We start from the raw sequence: 23,502 nt of genomic DNA, 5'->3' as shown, positions 1-23,502 counted from the left end.
TATATAAATACATGACATATAACATTGTTCCTCTTTCTCATCGTTTCTCTTTCCTCGGCTAATACCTCCAACGCCTGTACGTACAGCAGCAACTGCATATATACCTATGTGACCAACTTCAATTCGACGTAACTGCGAGCACCTTCGATACTAATAAATTTAAATGCCAAACTTTATATAGTACCATTTAACCCCACCCGTAAAAACCGCCAAAACTTTCCTCGTCCCTTATGCACCTAACATCAAATTTATAAATAGTACATACTGTTACAAAACCAGTATCCGAACTAGTTATACTAGTTCCCATCTATAATAATTACTACAAATAGCAAACGGGAAAACCCCTATTTCAAACGAAATAAAATACATTTAATATAATTATCATATCACGTATAAGTGCAATGAATCAGATGATTAATTAAAATGAGGTATGACTGCCAATGAGTCAACCGTCATCACAAGCGACCAAATGAAATAGAAGTTAACAAATATAGGTCCACTGTACGGCCTTCAACAATGAGTAAAACCCATACCACATGCTTTAATTCTTCAATTTAAGGACAAGATTAACAGCTAAATCTTTAAAATAGACACGTTACATAATATTAATAACGTAGAAAAGGTACGTCATGCTTTTATTTAAAATATATTTGAAACTCTTGTGGCACCAGTCTAATAATTGTACTTTTACTTGGTGCATACCACACAATAAACGTCGGCCTCTGCGGTGTACGGGGGACATCTCAAACTACCACAGCTGGTTCTTATTGCATAGAAGAGGACACTGCTACTTTCATGGGATGATCTATTGTCGAATGGTTCGGCATTTACATCAACACATGCGTAATCAGTCCTTTTTTGGGAGATATGATTGGCCATTAAGTATCCTTTGTATTCAGCGTTCCAGTCTTTATAACAGGTTTTTCTGCCTATAAGTATATAAAAATGTATGTAGAAAGCTAGACATATGTCACAGTAGATAATATTTTTTATATTGTGAAGGTCCTTAAAGTTACTTACGTATGTTGACTGGTTCTAGAACTGCTTATCACATTTTAATGTTAAGAGGTACATGTATATGGCTCCGGAAGATTATTTATGATTATATTGCAAAAGTATGTTATAGAAAAAAAATGGAAAATAGTTTTAGATAAAGAAAGTAATTTCTTGATGCATAGGTCTGGTACCTAAGGCTAGTTCGGGTTTTTGCCTTTTTGATTTAGTAAGAATCCAATTGTTTGGATTTTAAACTATAAATAACATTCTTATTCTTATTCTTATTTTTATTGTTGGTCTTTTTCGTTTTTATCATCTCTACATAGTTTGTATTAAATTTTTGACTTTCAGATATTTTGGCCTCGAGCATCACAGAAAATACATTATTTGTCGAAATTCGCATCCGGTTACAGTGAAGTAGGTACCGTTGATGACTTTATGCCTGACAATTTATCTATTGGATTATATCGGCATTTTAATTATTCGAAATACGAAGGATTATATACACCAGAAATACATTATCTTAACTGTATTTAGCACAACCATTCATCATTGTTGGCCGTTCTTTTCAACTTTATAAGGACTTTTAACTGGTTTGATTAGAATTTCATATGGCTTCTGGTCATATCGTCCTGCACTCTTATATCTGTTATACTTTATAACAGATTTTATACAGCAACGTCATCAGCAGTTCTGGAAGACACCATGTTAGACAGTGCCCATATTAAACTGTAATAATTTAATTTTGGATGTAACGCGTCTTCTGATTGGCTGTGTTCGTTTTGTTTATCAGCTCATAGACATTATTAAGTCATGTGACCGTGACGTCATCAACGATTTTTCATGGTTTACTCTGGTTTAAAATGGAATTTAAAATTAAATTATAAGAATTAACTGTAATATGTTATCTGTCTATTCGAAATAACGTAAAAATGTGGTGCACACTTTAAAATAACCCGCTATGCGTATTTTCTACAACAGACTCATCGTTAACTTTAAAAATATGGTTATTTCGAATAGACAAAGGGATTTTTACAGTCATCCCATATATTTTAATTCTAAATTTTATATTTAACGTTTAAATCACAAAAAAGTCGATGACGTCATATACCGTGGTCAAGGTACACATTTATGTCTATGAGCTGATCGACAGAACACTGTCAGCCAATCAGAAGACGTGTTACATCTAAAGTTAAATTATATCCTTATTATATCATAAATTATAGGTTTACGTCAGTATTAATGCACCAATTAAGCCTCATGTAAGTGAATTGATCTTCATTTAAAAAAATTAACAGCAATATGTTGGGTTTATTTAATTGGGGAATATACAAGCACATTTTTTTTACATTCACAACGAGGCAAACCATGGTGATAGTAATGTTTTCTGTGCAATATCTTTAAAGGATAGCAGGAATTACCAAAACTATTAAACAGTACAACAGATCACACCAACTATTAACACACAACTACTCTGATAAAATAGACGTATAACGAAGAAAAAACTTCTACGAACAACACATCATTCAAACAGCCTCGCTGAGGATGGATATATATTTTGTGCGATACACCATATAATTTGCTTTTCTAGACCATATTATACAAAAGTAAAGCAATTTTCAACACTAAATAAAAACCTGCACAGCTACCAACAGAAAGAAAAATAACTTGAACGAGAAAATAAAAAACGGCAGATGAATACGAAAGCATGGTCGAAATTTAATGGCTTTTACTGAAGATATCTTAGTAAACCACATCTGTCTGCTGAATGCTGTCGCATAAAAAGCATAAATTACAAAAAAACAAGAATGTGTTCAGTGGACTGTGAAATTCGGATAAAACCTCTTTTTTTACATTAAAATTAGAAAGATTATGCGTACTAAGTTTCAAGTTGTTCGGATTTCAACTTCATCAAAAACTACCTAGACCAGAAAAAATAACCTGAAGCGGGACAGACGGATGAACGAACGGTACAACGAACGAACGGACGAATGAACGAACGAACGAACGAACACACATACTAGAAATCATAATGCCCATGTACTATCGTAGATGGGTAGATTGGCGCATAAAAACCAGTCCCAATAGATTTCAAAACCTATGAAATCGTGCTTGGGAAAGGCCAGTAGCTATTGGAAGTTTTAAGAGCATCAGAGGAAAGATCCATTTCTTTGCCTTAGCCGTATAATGCTGAATATGAATGGGAAAATTAAGATATTTTTATTCTATATTTCGTATTTTTTTATTATTACGATAGTTATCAGTGTTGTTGTTATTTAGTAAGACTTATAGTCTTTGATGTTTTTCTCTCATAATACTATAATGACACGCATATTTACCAGGGACAATTAGTATAGAAGACCTCTGCTTCCTGTGGCAGACGGCACATGATACCTCTTTATATAACAAATTGCTCGACATTCCATGTGGTTTCCGATTTGCAGGTGTGATGTATTCAGCACCATAAACCTGAGAATTATCATAATTTTGGCGTTCTCCATTTTCTGGATCATTTGGAAGACAAAGATTATTAACACCACCGCCTTCATTATTGTATTTGTTACCACCAGCTTGGCCTGCACAAAAATGTAAATGAAAATAATCATACACAAAAGACAAATTAAACAGATATGAATGAAAAAGAATAAAATCCGCATTTAGTGTATCAACACCACAGTATTTAATTTATTTCTGTTAAGTCATCGTCAGTGAACATTTGGTGGGTTTGTTTTTACCAATTTTACGTACTTTTTGTTATAACCAGACATCATGTGTGCTGAATTTTATAATGAAAAAAACTTATTATAACACTTTAAAGCAAGCCAAATCTTGTCACATTTGTGTGTATATAATTTTTATAAACAAACTATACAATCTTATTGATTCACACTCTGTATTGGAAGTTGTACTTTTGTGTTACACGTACATGACAATTGAATGTTCTCTTCATACTTGTTCTTGATGTTTTACAATTATTTTGCTCTACCAAATGACCATATCTTATTTTCTTATTTTTCATTTCTATAGGGAAAAAATAAATCACAAATATTCTGAACTCCAAGGAAAACCCAAAATGACAAAATCAAAAGGTCAGATATCAAACGAATAGACAACAACTGTCATATTCCTGACTTGGAACAGGCATTGGAACAGGCATTTTGTTGTGTAGAAAATGATGGATTAAACCTGGTGTTATAGCTAGCTTAACCTCTCACTTGTATGACTGTCGTTTATAATTCTATTTATATTGACAACGATGTGTGAACAGAACAAACAGACATAATAGGTAATCAAAGTACTGAAGTACTGGACATCGGATGATTACAACTTCTGGTGGATGGTCGTTTGTGGATGATGAATAAATGACAGGGGATTCAATCTCACCGTAATAACTATTATTTTTTAGTGATGTAATCCTTTTGTTATTAGTATACTAACAGAGACACATATGTATGCATATATCTCTGGTATACTCTGGTTTGTTTTTATATATTATATTAATATTTGAATATATTATAATAACAGTTATATATATTTTTCGTCCATTTGCATATATCATGATATCCGACTATTCTAATGATGGTGCAGTGCAAGTGCATTATGGACTCTCTTCTGTAATAATTCGCTGATCAAAAGATTTGATTTGAGTAGGCATTCATATTTTCCCGCGTTTGTTGCAAAACGTTCTTGAGACATTTTTTCGCATGTGTTAACATAAATATTGTTATTGATATATATATTTCTCACGACAAGACATTTTCATATCTTTTATCTAAAGTCTTTAAAATCATTTTCATGGAACTATTATATAACAGCGATAATGAAGGTTATTATGTACTCGATAATATCCGCCTAATTAGACGAAATGTCGGTGAAAAACGCAAGTCATGTGGGTAGAAATGTCTGTGTCAACAATACACGTGAATGCCCTCCCGGTGATCCGCTGTAAAAATGCCACAAATAGAACAGACACATTCTTAAGGGGAGGGGTATAACTAGTATATTTCATTATGAACCTCAATTTTTTTAAGAAAATTTTTGAATATTTAAATGCAACTGTTGAGAGTGGAGAAAAATCGTAATACACGAATTTTAGTGGTGGAATCTGTTTATCAAATGATTTTTATCCTTCCTTTAGATTTGCAGAAAGTTGTGTTCTTTAAACGTGACATCATCAGGCATGTACATCTTTTTCAAGACGTCACAATAGGAAATTCAAAGAAAAAAATCAAGAATATTTTAACGTTATAATCAAATATGTCACCAATCATTTGCTGAGAATAGACATTATACTAGTGAGGATAAAAATAATTCTCACACAGCTCAATAAATGTGAAAATAGCACAAACATTAGAGAATGCTTTTTTTAGGGTTGTAACTAAACACCGTAAAGATGCATTATCTACAACGTTTTATATTGAAATAGTTGAGATCCTCTTTTTGAACATTACATTAATTATGGTAAACGTTTCGGTTATCAAAAAAAAATGCGACGTTTTAAAGCTGAGATTTAAGCCTTTCAAAGTAAAAACTAAAAATAAAGGCAAGCGTGCACCTTGATATCAGAATACATTCCACTATACCTGTATATACTAGTTCAGCACCGTCAGGACAACCTTTTCTTCCCCATCTGACATAGGTAACGCCAATTCCTGTCGAAAAAATATATAACCCATAAACAATTAATGTACAAACACATTCTAACGGAATAAAACTTACGTATAAACTAAGGCTAATGAAAGAATGGCGAAATATATCAAGGGTACATTCAAACTTATAAACTTATCATTTTTTTACATAGATAAGGCCGATAGTTTTCTCGTTTGAATTGTTTTACATTGTCTTATCGGGATCTTTTATAGCTCACTATGCGGTATGGGCTTTGCTCATTGTTGAAGGCCGTACGGTGACCTATAGTTGTTAATGTCTGTGTCATTTTGGTCTTTTGTGGATAGTTATCTCATTGGAAATCCTACCACATCTTCTTTTTTATATTATAAGTCGAAACTGAACTTAACAACGCCATGACAAAAACAGCGAATAAGACCAACAGACAATTAACAGTATACAAAACACAAAATAGAAAACCAAAAATTGGGCACCACGGACCTTACCAAAAATAGAGTAAGCAGATCCTGCTCCACATATGGCAACCGTCGTTATGATAATTTAATTACATCTCGATGAGGTTGGTCACATATGGAGAAATGGAGTAATGAAGAAGGAATAAACCTTAAACTCTACAGAATATTGAAAACAGTAAAAGGACCTAAACGTGTCAACAAAATCATCCGTGCATTATACGTTTTTTTTTTCTGGTGTTCGTGATGCTTAATCTTCGGTTTCTATGTTGTATTTTATTGACGTATCTTAAAAAATTGTATCATTGCGTTATCAGTTTTTTCTACTTATGAGTTTTCAATGTTTCTTTGGTATCTTCCGGCTCTTCGCTTAGACTAAGTCAGCTATGAATATAAAGTGACTGTATTTGATAACGTATCTCGAAACATATCAAACACTTTCTTCACTTTTTAAAAAGGAAATAGACGGGTATCACTAGAAGAAGAAAATACACTAGAGCGACAATCAAAAATAATTAGACGAAAAAAAATAATTAAATCAATGATAAAAGCAACAGTCGACAAAACATTGTCCAGGAAAATAAAAATTGATCAAAACATAACCAATTAAAATGGGTTCTCTGCATGGAAAGTTCAGCACGATTTAACAAGTGATCCAAACTATATTACTCTGGTCTAAATCATTTGTTTATTCATTTCTGGTGATTCGGTATCATACAATAACTGATTGTTTTTGTCTATATCTTAAATATTTTCAAATCAATATAAAGCATTGTACAGTATATGTTTTCTAAAAAAAACATTAACATATTCAGAATAAAAAAATAATCTGAAAAAAAGTAAACCAAAATAAATAACATACGTGTAAGCTCTTCGTGCATCGTGGCCTCTATTGTTGCATTTGTCTGTTCTAGTTTGTTATCGATCAGCTGTCTCACGACATTTTTCATGGCTGTTTCTACACCCTTCTGTATCTCTTGTTCGATGTATGCCTTCAAATGATTGTTCATATTTGTAACATCTAAATCAGCCTTTAAAGTAGCTTTCATGTCATCCATTAACGGCATTGAAATCACATCTCTACAACTGTCCCCACTACATTCATTAGCTACGGACGGTAAGACACCAACCATCAACAAAACATAACAAATAATAGTGCTATACAAAACAAAGTTCCTATCCATTGCAACGTTTCTGTACAATAAACTGCGGAGTGATAAAGAATCACAATATTCAAACGTTTTGTTGTATTTTGTCAGTATCTTGCATACAAGAAATTTAATCTTGTAATGTGGTAAAGGTTAATTTCTTGTAATCAAGAATTGTATAGTCAGTAATTGGCAGTATCTTATCTTACTTCCAAGATGTGAAAACATAATATCGAAATCTGTTTAACAACTTGTAATTTAAAGGATTTCTGATACGCAGGAAATTACCTAATAATAAAGATAAAATACAAAATGAAATGTTCGTTTCTAATGAACTAAATAAAATTGAGAATGGAAATGGGGAATGTGTCAAAGAGACAACAACCCGACCATAGAAAAAAAAAAACAGCAGAAGGTCACCAACAGGTCTTCAATGTAGCGAGAAAATCCATTTTCCCTTTCATTTTACAATAAAATGATCATATACAGTAAATTATTAAAATTATAAATATAAACAGGTTGAAGCCCCCAGAAAGTTATGAAATATCTGGGAAATGGACAATTGTCGATATGAAATAATAAATATGAACACAAAATCCTTACACGTTCATAAACGAAGGCAAAGTAACTAAGCTTCAATTGCCGTTCTAAATATCTAAGTTCAAGTTAATCCTTTAACATGGAGCAAAAAATCTGACCTAAAAACAATGAATTAGTTACAGCAATCTCACATTAGGGCTTAATGAAGTCAGAAATTAAGTTGGATTGATATACATTATAGTAATAGCATTCTACTTTAATTGTCACAAAAAATCCTTTTTTATAAAGTTTCAATGTTTCAGCTGGTATAGGAAAAGTTCAATTTTGTAAGTTGTATTTGTATCTATAAGAACATTTATTCTTGAAAGTTTGTTCACAACTATAAGTGACCTCGTGCAATTCAAATATGATCATGAGCATGAGAATGACAAAAGAGATTATGAACCTCCTCATGGGTTTTTTGATTATATGATTAATTTGCCGTTTTTATAGTGATTACTTGTTTACCAGATCAAATGCGTATTGATGTATGTTTTTTTTTATCAACATTGGCTACAGGTATAGGAGGGGGGGGGGGGGGTTGAGATCACACAAATAGATATAGGAAGATGTGGTGTGAGTGCCAATGAAGACATGTTTAACCCTGACGTCGTGTAATTTTAAACTATGGTTCACTATGATTATATGTTTGAAGTTTAGTATGACGACCATTTAACTAGTACACATTTTTGTTAATGGGCTAGTTGAATACCGCTTCTGGGGGTGTGATTTTCTCGTTGTGTTAAAGACCAATTGTTTGTTTATTGCTCAGTACTGTTTGTTTTCTGCTCTTTGATCGGGTTGTTGTCTCTTTGGCATTTTCCCAATTTCATTACTGGTAAATTATTAAGTCAAGGATTTAGTTACCACAAATAACAAATAACCCTTTTTTAGTATGGCATTTTTGTTTTTAAGATTTGATAAACTATTACACAGAAGATTAAAATTTTTTCTTAAAAATAGAATACGTTTAAAATTCATTTATCTAGGGCATGCTCTGCCTTAAGACTTTTTTTAGATGCACAGGTTTGTCTGCACTCCGAGAAAATTTTGAGGTGAAAATGCAACCATTCACACTGTGACTTGTTTAAAAGAAATACATAAATAAACTCTTCTGTTAGCTAGATCTGATATTATTGGTTAGTTACAACATGTGTGTTCTTATTGTATTGTTCTCTGTTATATTAAAATTGAGAAAGGAAATGGAGAATGTGTCAAAGCGACAACAACCCGACCATAGAGCAGACAATGGGTCTTCAATGTAGCGAGAAACTCCCGCATCCGTAGGCGTCCTTCAACTGGCCCCTCAACAAATGTATACTGGTACAGTGATAATGGACGTCATACTAAACTCCGAATTATACACAAGAAACTAAAATTAAATATCAGTCTTTTTTTCACATCATGTATATATCATGTATTGCAATAGCATGTTCTATATGCTTTTGCAAATAAAATATTCATTCATTCATTCAACTTCGTATTTAATTTAGTCTTTTTATTTTGAATCGAGTCTCATATAGACGAAACGCATGTGGCGTACCATATCATATGATCTGATATCTTTGATATGTTTTTATTCTTTCAAAATATGGTATAATGATTATCTTTACCGTACGTTTATAGATTAAATCTAAAAATAATTTCATCAGTATTTGGAAATTTAAAAGTACGGAGAGACATTCAACATTATATCTAATCGTTTTTGTATGTATGTATTTTGCAGTATGATATAAATGTAATAGTTGTGAGTTGGAAAGATGGAGCGAACGATTACTACTTCCGAGCTGTAGAAAACACTTGTGTTGTGGGTACTCTTACTGTCAATATGATCACACTATTACAGAGGTCGAGTGGTTTGACCTTGAACAATGTACTGTTATGTGATCCGTGTAAACTCATCGAACCTTTTAACAAACTTGTTAGTAAAGGCTATCTTACCAATGTTGTAATTAGATCTTTGAATGTAGTTTACATTGGCAAACATATCGATTTTGTCATCAGTAAGCAAATGCAATCATAAGTAAATTTGTATTCTTTTCAAACGGGATGTATAAATTCACATCCTCATTATTTTTCTATTTAGAGGATAACTCCTAACTATCCTACTACCTGTCCATACTTTTATTTTTTGCATTTCACAAATCATGTCTTCTTTGACTGTTCATGACGTTAAAATACTAATCCCTGACATGTGTTTTAGTTGATTTTAGTCTCTGATGCATATTTTTAATTATTAATTGTTTTGGGCTTTTAACTAGTGCAAGTAACTGCAAGTACTCTCAAATCGTACTTCGTGTTTATTTGACCTCTTGATACAATTTTCGTTATTTAATGATTACCTATTTAGTGTTATATCTGGTCTCTCTATTTCTCATATATACCAGATTTGATAAGCGTTTGGTATGACTATACATTTTCACTTTTGTTCTCGTAGTATGACCAACAAAATTATTTATTTCTCCATTATGTATACGTTACAACAATTTTTTTTTCATTTCGCTGTGTAGACAACTTTTGAGTTCGATGCATTGCCGTCAACAAATTTGGTTTTCGTGAACATCATTCGTGCGTTTAGGGGCGTCGTCACTTCGTTCCAATGTTGAGCGAGTGGTTTAAAAACTATAAAGCTGTATTGCACGAATTATTCGGCAAATTGAATTCTAATAATTGTTTTTCAGCACTGCTGTCATTATGGAATTGTGATTAAGTACTAGAACAAATATTATATCTAGAACAATGACATTCACTATTTTAAAGAAGCTTGATGACCGTTTATAGTGCAGGGATACAGGCGATCCCCTCTATCTGGTAAATGACGTCATAAAGGCGCGCATAATTGACGAGTTATTTTCCGGTGACGGACAAACTCAAAAGTGGTCAATTGGCAGCATTGTGTTCAAGGTTATTGTTGTCCTTCTAAAATCGTTTAACATCTCATCCCTTATTTTATTGCTTTTATGTTTACATTGCGCATAGATCACATTTATTCGTTCAGTGTATATTTAACTTTTAATAGTTCTTATATCTATATGCATAATTAGAACAAAATGACGTTGAAACATTGTTTTCGACATTAAAATACAAACACTAATTTAATTTATGAACAATCTTATCATGTTATGAGTGTGAGCAGTAAGGATAATGCCATCTTGTTTTAAGATAAAATGTTCCCGAAACGTTCCTATGTGCCTTATATCCCATTTCTTGACATCCACTTCCACACGAATTGCATTTATCGGAATCGAAATCATCTTTTGTTTTACATGGAAAGGATTTATAATGACAAGATGAATTTAAAGACTCAATAAAGTAATAAATAGCTCTGACATGACTGCATGCTATTGATGGATCTAAATCTGAAAAAAAAGATATCTCAAACTAAGTGATGTTTATGAAACGGTACATGTATATAAACACTAACCATTGGATGTCGTATTGTTTTGTTTAGGTTTTTTGATGTTGGAATATTTCATTGTCATTTACTTAATCAATAATCATGTTCATAAAATTGAGAATGGAAACGGTGAATGTGTCAATGCGACAACAAACCGAACTAGGGTAAAGTAGAAAACTCCAAGGCCACCAACATGTATATACTTTAATGTTCAAGACCTGAGTACTTCGTATTTTTAGTGAAATTGATTGAACAGTTTGGGGTTGGGTTTTTTTTTTTTGTGTATGTCATCGTTGCAATTTACTTTTAATTATGAGAAGTTTTATGTTTTACTATATTTTCATTTCACTGAAGATATTAGCTGTAGTCGTAGAAACTCGTGGTGACGATGAACACATTAAGCTAGAAGACCAGTATATTGCGTTTTTGTTTTCGTCAAAATAATTGCTGCCGGTTTAGACAAAATGATAACTTACGATCGGAGAGGCATGCTGGTTGGTGCACACCGCCATTTGGATAAAAATCAACGTCACCAACAGCTTCATTCAAACCATATCCTGAAAGAAATTATACATTAAACTGTATGAATAAAATGAAATGACTCAATTTATTTATGAAGAGAGCCGAAATATTACAGAAAGGATTATCAAACTTGTAAGTCAAAAACGAATTCAAGGGCATGGCAAAAAAAGTCAAACAACAAAACGACTGATGAATCTATCAGCATCTATTCTGTCAAAAATATTTGACAACTGTAACGTATAGACCGACACAATGTAACAAAATTAAAAAAAAGAAGAAAACCAAATTAAATGTTATGAACGATAAAATTATTAGAATATAAAGATATGAAGGAAGTGCACGATTTTGATTAATTGAAAATGATATGATCAGAAGTATTCAAACGCACACACAAAACAGCATTTATAGAAGAGATAGGTCTAATATATAAGTTAAGTAGTTCATGTAATTAAAATACTAGTCAATCCAGATGGGTGTGAATATCTTGCTTTAATTCATGTTCGAAAAGTTCCAACTTACTGGTCCCATCTGTGTGGATTATATCCACAAAATCTGCGTCTGTCGAATCTATTCTAACAGCAGAATCAGTGTATTGAAAGAATGGCCCTGCAGGGTCTAAACCTGAAACATAGCAAATATAACTGACATAGTAATAGATAATACACACATTCAACATGTCTAGCGACCCAGAGAGCCTTCTGGGCGAACTAAACACATGATCTATGAAAGTAAAACAGAAACGGTAATATGTATCCGTATAATATGAAAATAAAGAGACGTGGAATAATTGCCATAAGATAATTATCCACTAAAGTCTAAATGACGTAGATGTAACAGCTATAGGTCATCGTACGGATATTTAACAAAGTGCAGAACCAAAACTGTGAACCCATCTTTAAAAGACAAGGCAGAATGTGAAACAATTAAAACGAGTCGACCAACGATTTGTAAAAAAAACAAAAATAGGCAAACATGAACTATCGACAAATTTTATGCTTCATTGCGGGTTCGTGGCTTTGGACATAAATAATGCGGCGTTGTTAAGCGTAGTTGTGAGCGCTCAATGCCCTGACTTTGGACAGTGGTATTACAGACAAACTTCAGAAGAAATGCAACAGCCAATGGGAAAGTGATTAACTCACTGGATTGGTACGAATGACAAAAAAACGACACAGAGTACTTTCAGATTCAGAGAAAGCTAGTTCACAAACATATTATCATTTTGAAAAGATGGATATTCCATCATTTCTATATTTAATTTTGTCCATTCAATCCATAATATCGTTAATTGCTTGGTATATCGGTAAATATTTCAGTCAATAAGAGATCTTAAGTCCGAAAAGATATTACATATTCTATATGGTAATATTAGAGAAAAAAAACAAGTGAAAAAAGAAAAGATATTGTAGAAGATTGTTTTGACTTGATTTTTCCCCCCAAATTTTAACTTGTGCCGGTGAGTGTCTCTCATTTGTCGGATACATATATCTTAGGTGTAAAATCAGATAAATTTAAATGAAAAGGCTAACTCAAAGTTGAACAACTGTATCAATCATTTTGTGCAAAATATTGTATTGACATGGTATATGTTTCTCTCTGCGAATTCCCAAAAACACAGCTTCCTTTCCATATTTAAAAAGTTTCAATATTATATGGGGATAACTAAACAGTTCATTAAATCGACAAAGGACAGCACATATGGCATGCGTAAAAAATACGAAAAGACATGCAAAAATTCATTCCCATAACAGTTAAGGTTCAGAAATAAGAACACATTTCATTTTCAGGCATTGAAATCAATTTAATAGATTTCAATGGAAATTATTTATTTAATATTGTACCTGTAATCCTTCCAAGACCTGGTAGCCTTTCACCAGCATAGCCACATATATGCGCTCCTAGACTATGGCCTACTAGATAAACGTTAGAATACTCTGTATTTGTTACGTTGTGGAGCCTTTTAACTAATTCAGCAATAACAGCACCAACTACACGTGTATTGGCGACGGCTTGGTCATATGGATCAAATGCACCTCCGGACCAATCAACTACAATAATGTTCATTTCACCCTGAAAAATAAAACAATATTTCAGATAAAAATTATAATGAGGCCCCTCATGGGGGGTCCTAGTAATCACATAATCACCATTTTTTTGCCAATATAATCACATAATCATTAAATATTTGCTTATCTTTAGTAATCAAATAATCATAAACTAAAAATACAGTCCTAGGTAATCAAATAATCATGAAATATTTGGCTTAATAATCAAATAATCATTAAAAAAACGGCCAAGTAATCACATAATCAAAAACCCCACGAGGGCCCTCTATAATAGATAGAACAATTATGGAACATTAATTAGTAAATAAAAATAACACTTTATAAATTCCGCTCTTCTGAATTTACCGCCATTATGAACTGTCGAACTGAAACATTTGAATGTCATGGACAATTTATTTTTAATACGAAATAAATGTCATGAATTCAATGACCCAATAAAGTGTAATAAAAAGAATATTCAAATTAACTCTACAAGATTTTTTATTATTTGTAAAGGTAAATGAAAAAGCACTCTGTATATTTGCTGCGTACATAACGCTTGCCTAATCTCGATTTATCATAAAAACGTACAATTAAAATTTTAAAGCCAAGGAGGAATATACTTGAGATTAAATGTGACTGAAATGGACTAAAACAAATATTTAATACAATCTAAAATCTACTTAAGATGTGAGTTTGGAACTAATTAAAAATTGATAGTATTTTATACATTGTACCTGTGTCATAAAAGCGTCAGCCAAAGGCTTAATCCATTGACTTGTGTTCCTACTGTGGAATCCATGAACTATAAAGATAGTTTTCTGCTGTGGTTTAAAATCTGAACTAGAAATGCTGGATGAATTACTTGCATCTAACTGTACTGTGTTGTTATCCCTCGTGTGCAAGGTAAAACTAGTTCTAATGTCGTCGGGTGATTTTGGCAGTTTCCCCATGGTATTATTATACGGTGTCGTGTTTTGAAAACATCCAATGTTACTGAAACAAACCTCAGCAGCTAAAACATAGAAAAGAACAAAACAAACTATTATCCTCTCTCTTTCGCTAAAGCTCATAAACAGAGAAAGAAAAATGCGATCTTTATTCGTCGATGGAGATCTAGATACACATTTGATGCATTATTATTTGAAGTATTCGCCTAATTTGTATTGTACTCGGTATTAATTTTACGATAATTTAAACAGAAAAAACACGAAAAATAAAATTCAAACGTACTAGGCTTATAATTTGATACGACACGCGTTTCATCTTCATTGGACTCATGAGTGACACTCAGATCAAAATAGAATGAAAACCAAAAAATACAAATTTGATGAGCATAGGCGACCAAAAATTCCAAAACGTTGTACCAAATACGGCAAAGGTAATCTTTGCCTGAAATATGAAAATCCTAAGTATTTCGAATAATTCATACTTTTGCACACATTTATAAAATGACTATATAATTGATATTCATGTCAACAGCGAAGTGTTGACTACTGGGCTGGTCATCATCGACCCAGTGGTGTAATTAATTTTCAAAGATACCAGGCTTATAAATTGATACGAAAAACGTTTCCATAACACTCATCAGTGACGCTCACTGAAAAAGTATAAAATTGAGGAGCATTGACTACCCAAAATTCAAAAAGGTTTAACGAAATACGTCTAATGTAATCTTTGCCTGGGATATGAAAATCCTTATTATTTCAAACAGTTATAAAAATGATTTCATATTTGATATTCATATCAACACCGAAGGACTGACTACTGGGCTGGTGGTACCCTCGGGGACGACACGTCCACAAGCAGTATCATCGACCAGTGCATGGTGTTAATAATTATCAAAGATGCCAGGCTGATAAATTGATACGAAATACGCTCGTTTCGTCTTCATAAGATTCATCAGTGACGCTCAGATAAAAAAAGTAAGGAAGGAAAAAAAGTATAAAATAGAGGAGCATTGATCACCCAAAATTCTAAAAAGGTTTTACCAAATACGCCTAATGTAATTTATGCATGGGATACAAAAATCCTGAGTATTTCGAATAATTCACACTATTTCAAACAGTTAATTTATGAAAAAAATACTTAATAGTTGATATTCATGTCAACACCGAAGTTCTGACTACTGGGCTGGTGATACCATCAAGGATGAAACGTCAACCAGCAGTGGTATCGACCACGTGGTGTAAATAGTAATGAAATTTAATAAAAAAACAGAAAGAAAGAGAGTTATACCGAAAAAATGGAGAGCGAGACAAAGACGACCTACTATAATGAAACGAACAAAGAAAAACAAAATTCATTAAGCGCATATAAAAGTTGCAGTCTAAAAAATGATGAATTTGAGATTGGCTTGCGTTATTCTATATTTCTATTTCCTGATTAGAAATTGAATCTTCATATTGCCTAATTACACTTTTTTTCAGTGCCATGGGCATAGTCTTGTCGTCGAAAGTGATCGGATTGCTAGTAAAAGGTGACAAAAGTTCCAAAAAACGGAAAAATTAGGGTCACAACCGTAATACCGTGAAAAAAAAAATCAAAAGTTCAAATCATGATGAACATTTGTACTAAGTTTCAAGTTGGTGTGACCATAACTTTATGATATTTTTCCTCAATCAATAGTAACCTGATACGGAACTAACGAGTAGATTGACAAACAGACGGACGGACCAGTTCAGACCAAATAACATAAGAGACGTCTATTAAAAAAGAAACAAAAACACAAATAAACAACGGTGAACAACACATAGTAACGCCGTTCATCACGACTTAGCCACTTGGACAAACTGCGTTGATGTTTTACCAGTTTTACGTGCAATCGATTAATATCTTTGCCTTCCATATCATCTGACACAGCTAATTGTTTTGGCTTTTGGACGTCGACTTTAAATTGCTACATTCCATAGATGTCATAGAATACATTTAACATCAATATTTATTCTATTGATACGAAGCGATACATATCAAACGTGTTTTGGAAATCAAACTGACATGGGTTATTGTATTGGAAGATGCTTATCGATAGATTTATTGCTTCAAAATAATTTATAATATAATCATATTTTTTTCTTATTACAGAAGAATGCTACTGTAGTTTCGAAAACAACAAATATCTAACATGTTTTCTTTCTTTTTCGTTGATAAATTACAGACTTTTTCGAAAGAAACAATTTGGTTTTCTCATAATTTGAAGAGAATAACAATCATTATGGTCGAAAACTTAAAGGGTCTAAGTCATGTTCACGGATTTGATTCAAATTCTCATATTATATTCGTAACAATGTAAAATATTTATACAAGTTATTAAAAGTCTAAAAGAAAAAGCTTACAAGACATTTGCTCTATAATATGTAGATTCGTTTCGTGTGTATTTTAGTCTAGATGACCCCGAAAACAACAGAAAGTCACATAACACAATATAAACATAAACATAAATGAACTTCGTGCAAAAGAATTTTTCTATGTTTTTTTTTTTATTTCAATTTTAAGGTTAAATAAATTAATTAAATTTCGATTTTACCTGTATCAGAACATTTTGGTGGATCGAATTAGGTAATCAAATAATTTACCTTTGTTTCACTTTCAATGTTGACATTATTTTCCTTTTATAGCATAAATCCCATCAATCATGCATACTCCATCTTTAGATAAGGGGTTAAATTAGGTTAACATGAATATAAATATGAAGTCGAATTATTCACTTGCAAGTAAACAATTCATCATCGCTGTTTCATAGTTTGTTTTAAAATTTAACCATACTAGCTTCTAAAAGCGAATTATTATTTCACTATTTCACTTTCATTAAAGATTAAACCAAAAAAAATCATAGTGTAAATTTTGTATGTGTCTCGTAGCTAGTGCACCTTTAAGATAGGATAGGGAAATATATAAATAGGGTATCTGTAGTTTTAAAGAAGCATACTGTGACAATTTCTGGTCTCAGATATCGAGGTTCTCGGTTAACATGTATTTGATGCGACTATTATATAAGTAATAGGTTTAGTTAGCTATAAAACCAGTTTCAATCCACGATTTTCTAGATAAGAAAATGCCTGTATCAACTCAGGAATATGACAGTTGTTATCCATTCGTTTGATGTGTTTGAGCGTTTGATTTTGCCATTTGATTAGGGACTTTCGGTTTTGAATTTTACTTGGAGTTTAGTATTTTTGTGATTTTACTTCTTATGCACATGAAACGGTTATTCCGTCTAACAAAACAATATGTATTCTTTGACACCTAACCCCATCCCCATAACCCTACAATAACAAAAAAAACGAACAACAAAATAAAAAAATAATGATGAAGACATTTAAATCCTTTCTTTGAAAAATAACCCTTTTCTTACTTGATACGTATGCATGCACACTTTTTAGATACAAGAAACAACCATGTTCGTGTTAAAATTTGAAACAGCTGTAACCGCATTTTATAAAAAAAAAGCTGATCTTTGAAAGTTTACAAAGGTTTATTACAGAGTCAAACAATTAAGAAAACGAAACATTGACGTTCACATCAATAAGCCATTTATTTATACTTATCCTTTGAAAAAAACTCTAGCCCCTTTTTTTTACACATTAGAGTAAAATGACAGTCCCTTTTATTAATTCTTTCATACATCATTGCACCAAAATAAATTTAATTCCTTCATCGAAAAACGTGGGTTTTTTTTCATTGTCAAAAAAGGGAGGGTAACAATTTGTTGTCATCCTTTGTAATTTTTACTGAAACGAGAAAAAATCTACGACTTATTTATTTTTTGTGCTTTTTTTCATTTGGGAAGTGGGGTATCAATTTAAAAATCTTTTGTGTCATCTTTTGAGTCTTAATAGAAATATACTTTCAGACATATAGGAAATATTATTTGTAAAAGAGACTTACCTCTTGCATATACACATACTAATACTAGTGGTAATATCGTGAAAATCATTTTTTTCAAATGATATAAAAGTAGAAAATGTTTTGATAAATATCACTCCCATGTATTGTATAGCTAGAAATAAGAAGAAATCATATCAACTACTATATAGAATCGTTAGCTTAATGATCTGTATTCCCTTTTCACCTTTCTCTATATATAGGACATGTACTTATAGATAGGAAGATAAGTACAGTATCTTAATAAGCAGTTTAAGATAAGACTATTGTTGACAATCATAATCACATTTATCATGTTGGCATATGGTCCAGTAATGACCATTTACACCATATAATCATCAATGTTGTCTTTAAAAGGGGCATTTTATTTCGCACGCTTTATAAAGCAAGTAGTGTATGAATCAGTCTTTGTTCGTTCGTTTGTCATTCCGTCCCTCTTTTGATTTCGAAAGGATTGCAGACCATTTTTGAAATATTTCTTGTTTTTATTTGAAAGAACCATACAATTGTTTATCTATTGTTAAACACATTTCGTTACGGAATTCTAAATTATTAACATTTTTATTAAAACAAAAAACATTTTTTTTACACATTAGAGTAGAATAACAGTCCCTTTTATTCACTCTTTCATTTTTTTATAGAGTATTTGTACACCATTTTGTTGTTATTTGTTGAAAAACTTGTTTGCTTTTATAGTGATTACGATTGTAACACCATGATTACTGTTGTGCCCTAATATTTGACATTGATACCTTTTATGACTGTGTATTTTGCTGACACATTGTTGTCACTTTAATTGAATTCTATGCAAAAAAAAAGTTTAAATCACAAAAAATACTGAACTCTGAGGAAAATTCAATCGTAAAGTCCCTAATCAAATGGCAAAATCAAATGACAAAACACATCAAACAAATGGACAACAACTGTCATATTCCTGACTTGGTACAGGCATTTTCAAATGTAGAAAATGGTGGATTGAACCTGTTCTATAGCGCTAAACCTCTCACATATATGATAGTCGCATCAACTTTCGTTTTGTTTACAACGATGCGTGAACAAAACAGACATAATATAAAATAGTCAAAATATGGGTACAACAGTCATCACTGTGTTACAATCGCAAAATAAATAATCATTTACAAAAAGGCACAAAAGCATCTATCAAATCAAAAAACACATTCAACTATCATTTGAGTGAATTGTTGCACAACCAGGTTTAATCCACCATTTTCTAAATAAGGAAATGCTTGTACCAAGTCAGGAATATGACAGTTGTTTTCTGTTCGTTCGATGTGTTTGAGCATCAGACTTTTTCCATTGGATAGGTGACTTTTTTGAAATTTTCCTTGGAGTTTGTACTTTTGTTTTTACAAATTGTACTGTTGTTTCAAATATGTAGCACAAGAATGGGAAACTTCAAACGATCACTTCACCGAAACATTATCTGTTTTACTTCTTTATATCAGTTTAATATACTTATTCAATGCAGGACATTAAGACGTCTTGTTCAGTTGTAAATACGAATGGTGTTTTATTTTGTTTAATCACAAAAAAATCATTTTTTGACAAAATTATTCCGACTTTGTATGGCTTCAGTGTAATGGTGTTTTAGAATTGTTATATGTTCTATACTACTAAAGAAAGATACTGCTTTCATTGAGCCGCAACTATTCTGAAGCCATACAAAGTCGGAATAATTTTGTCAAAAAATGATTTTTTTGTGATTATACTACTTATTTCATTTCTTACATGTGTGTATTTTTGTTTTGTTTTGGGGGAAGGTCGAATAGTGGTAGATTTTTGTACGATATAATTTGTATATGTTTGTGTAAAATAGTCGAACTCTGTGACTGGTGCAGTTAACTGATGATACATTGGTCCGAATAATATTATTACTAAAGACTATGAAAATATAAGTAACTAGACGTCTGTAATTGACACTCGTCTCATTTGAAATCATCTATTTCGATTATTCGAATGACGTTCATACCAACTATATCATGTGTCCGCTTTCATACTTATATCCATGTTCCATGAAAGGTGAAATTGAGGTTAGAATTGTTATATGTTCTATACTACTAAAGAAAGATACTGCTTTCATTGAGCCGCAACTATTCTGAAGCCATACAAAGTCGGAATAATTTTGATATGACGTATAAATGTTGTGTTTTGTTCTTCCTAAATTTGTCATTTAAATAAAAAAAAATCAACAGAAAATGCAATTTTTTTTAGAAATTTTGAGACCGTTATAGATCCATGTCTTACACGCTTTTTTGCATGCTCAGTCGGCGTACCGCCTGCAAAATTTAAACACTTTTTGGTTCAATACTTGGCGCAGTTTCTAGTTTTAGTAAGATTAACATATTTTTTCTTGTACTATTTAGTTGATATCAACTGCCTTAAGTCAAATATGTTTTTGGCATATAATTTTACATTAACAGCATCGATGTAACTGCGCCAGATACGTATTTGTCAATTCGTGTCTCTTCAGTCTTGCTATTAGTCTTCAATGGTAAACTATCTTAGTTATAAGAAATAATATTTTTTACTTCTGTATATCAGTGTAATACCCTTATCCAATTCAGGACATTTAAAAGTTTATTTCTGTTTCTAAATATGTAAATGTGTTCTTTTTATTGTGGTACAACATTGTTTGGGGAGTGTACAACTTACTTACTTTATTATGTGTTTTTGTTTGTTTGATGGTGTTTTCTTGTTTGTTTGTTGTTGTTGTTTTGTTTGGTGTTTGTTTTTTGTTTGTTTGGTTTGGTTTTTTTTTTTTGGGGGGGGGGGGGGGGGGGTGATGGGATTAAACTACTAATTTACTGTTTCAAGTGTCTGTAACTAATGCATGTTAGTATATTTTCATTTAATGAATTATCCTACGATATAATTGTATATGTATATATAACATTATCGAAAAGTGCGGTTGGCGCAGTCAACTGATGAAAAATTGATTTCAATAGTGTTGTTTCTAAAGAATACAAAAATATAAGTAACTAGACATCCATGTTATTTGGAATATACTTTTACATTTACAGAACCAATTCAAATTCACCAGATACGTTTTTCGTCAACTAATGTCTCTTTTGTGATACTAGTAGTTTTCAATGTTAAACTTACTTAAGCAACAACGTTACCTGATAATGCACCAATTTAGCATTATCTGATTGCTATGTCCAGTGCACCTACAATTCAGGGTCAACACCATAATATCGGCATATAATTTTAAACACTTACGTCACATCGTAATGAACATGAGTACTAAGTTTCAAATTGATTCCATCACACAACTTTATTATGACGTCATACCGGATTTACTAACGGACAGACGGACCGGTACAGACCATTAAAAGTACCCCTCTACTTACATGACTATGGTTTTCCAAAATTACGTTTCTAGCAAAGGTTATATTTCCTGATGAAGGTTATCAAAGAAAAACGTTTCGATCACACCTACGTATGATGCATATATGATAATTGATATATTATTAGTCCATAATAATTGATAAAAAAGTATGAAAAGAATACTGAACTGCAAGGTATATAAAAAAAAAATGAATCCTAAAAAAGCTGCCAAAGTCAAACGCTATCAATCACCAGAAAAAGTTTAAAACAACTGTCGTATTCATAATTTAGTACATGCATTTTTTACGAAGAAAGTTGTGTGTTAAACCTGGTTAGTTTCATAAATAAGCTAAACCTCCAACTAGCCAGTACTTCGGTACTGGCATGAAAATACCGATTGTTTTGTGTTATTAAAATTTGCTGTTACAAAATGTTAGAAATTATTATAAATTAAGAAATGTATCTCCCTCATGAAAAGCTCTGATTCCTTTCACGGATTTGGCTATACTTTTTGGACCTTTTTGGATTACAGCTTTTCACCTTTTATATAAGCTTTGGATTTAAAATATTTTGGCCAAGAGCATCACTGAAGAGACATGTATTGTCGAAATGCGCATCTGGTGCAGGAAAATTGGTACCGTTAATGTTATTACTACCACTGGGTCGATGCCTCTGCTGGTGGACTGTTAGTCCCCGAGGGTATCACCAGCCCAGTAGCCAGTACTTCGGTACTGGCATTAAAATACGGATTATTTTGTGTTATTAAAATTTGCTGTTACAAAATGTTAGAAATTGTTATAAATTAAGGAATGTATCTCCTTCATGCAAAGCTCTGATTCCTTTCACGGATTTGGCTATACTTTTTGGACCTTTTTGGATTACAGCTTTTCACCTTTTATATAAGCTTTGGATTTAAAATATTTTGGCCAAGAGCATCACTGAAGAGACATGTATTGTCGAAATGCGCATCTGGTGCAGGAAAATTGGTATCGTTAATGTTATTACTATCACTGGGTCGATGTCTCTGCTGGTTGATTGTTAGTCCCCGAGGGTATCACCAGCCCAGTAGCCAGTACTTTGGTACTGACATGAAAATACGGATTATTTTGTGTTATTAGGTTAACGTGACAATAACTCGGATCAAGCAGTCAAAACTGTGTAATATATGAATATAATTTTGTTATAACTTGTCTATCTCGCGTCATCATCTTATGGTGGTTTTAAATAACGTTAGGTGTAATGGGAAATGTTATTATATGCATACTAGATCTGTATTTACATGTACCCGAATAAAAACATATAGAAATATTTAACAGAATAGAAAAAAAAATACTTTAAAAATGTTTACAAATAGGACAAATCACTATCTTTATAATGACATATGAACTTGTTTATTTCGATAAGTACTTTTTAAGTGATGAACTGAATGAGAGGGATGTTCAAATATATGTGTGAATCTATAAAATATAACAACTACTTCTATAACACCAATATCAGCGTGT

General features: G+C 32.0%; 1 protein-coding gene and 1 long non-coding RNA gene across 2 annotated transcripts; both read right to left on the bottom strand.

Annotated features, from left to right (window-relative positions):
• Positions 1-866: 866 nt before the first annotated feature.
• On the bottom strand, positions 867-7,425 carry LOC143083046 (uncharacterized). Its single transcript, XR_012980535.1, has 4 exons — positions 6,940-7,425; positions 5,580-5,648; positions 3,336-3,572; positions 867-929 (listed from the first exon to the last, which is right to left on the bottom strand). It is a non-coding gene; the product is annotated as an uncharacterized LOC143083046 (long non-coding RNA).
• A 3,376-nt stretch (positions 7,426-10,801) lies between these two features.
• Positions 10,802-18,819, bottom strand: LOC143083045 (inactive pancreatic lipase-related protein 1-like). Its single transcript, XM_076259181.1, has 6 exons — positions 18,656-18,819; positions 14,506-14,783; positions 13,565-13,793; positions 12,243-12,344; positions 11,678-11,758; positions 10,802-11,163 (listed from the first exon to the last, which is right to left on the bottom strand). The coding sequence occupies exons 1-6, from the start codon at positions 18,702-18,704 to the stop codon at positions 10,925-10,927; spliced, it is 978 nt and encodes a 325-aa protein (XP_076115296.1). The 5' UTR covers positions 18,705-18,819; the 3' UTR covers positions 10,802-10,924.
• Between the last annotated feature and the right edge of the window lie 4,683 nt (positions 18,820-23,502).

This window comes from Mytilus galloprovincialis, chromosome 7 (assembly GCF_965363235.1).
Source record: "Mytilus galloprovincialis chromosome 7, xbMytGall1.hap1.1, whole genome shotgun sequence".
Lineage (NCBI taxonomy): Eukaryota > Metazoa > Mollusca > Bivalvia > Mytilida > Mytilidae > Mytilus > Mytilus galloprovincialis.
The sequence above is the reverse complement of the archived record's forward strand: the minus strand, read 5'-3'. Positions and strand labels throughout refer to the sequence as shown.

Coding starts and splice junctions, on each gene's coding strand:
- LOC143083045 (XM_076259181.1), bottom strand. CDS start 18,704: ATGATTTTCACGATATTACCACTAGTATTAGTATGTGTATATGCAAGA. Junction 11,759..12,242: donor AATCCACACAGATGGGACCA/GTAAGTTGGAAC, acceptor AATTTCTTTCAG/GATATGGTTTGAATGAAGCT. Junction 11,164..11,677: donor ACCAGCATGCCTCTCCGATC/GTAAGTTATCAT, acceptor CTTTTTTTTCAG/ATTTAGATCCATCAATAGCA.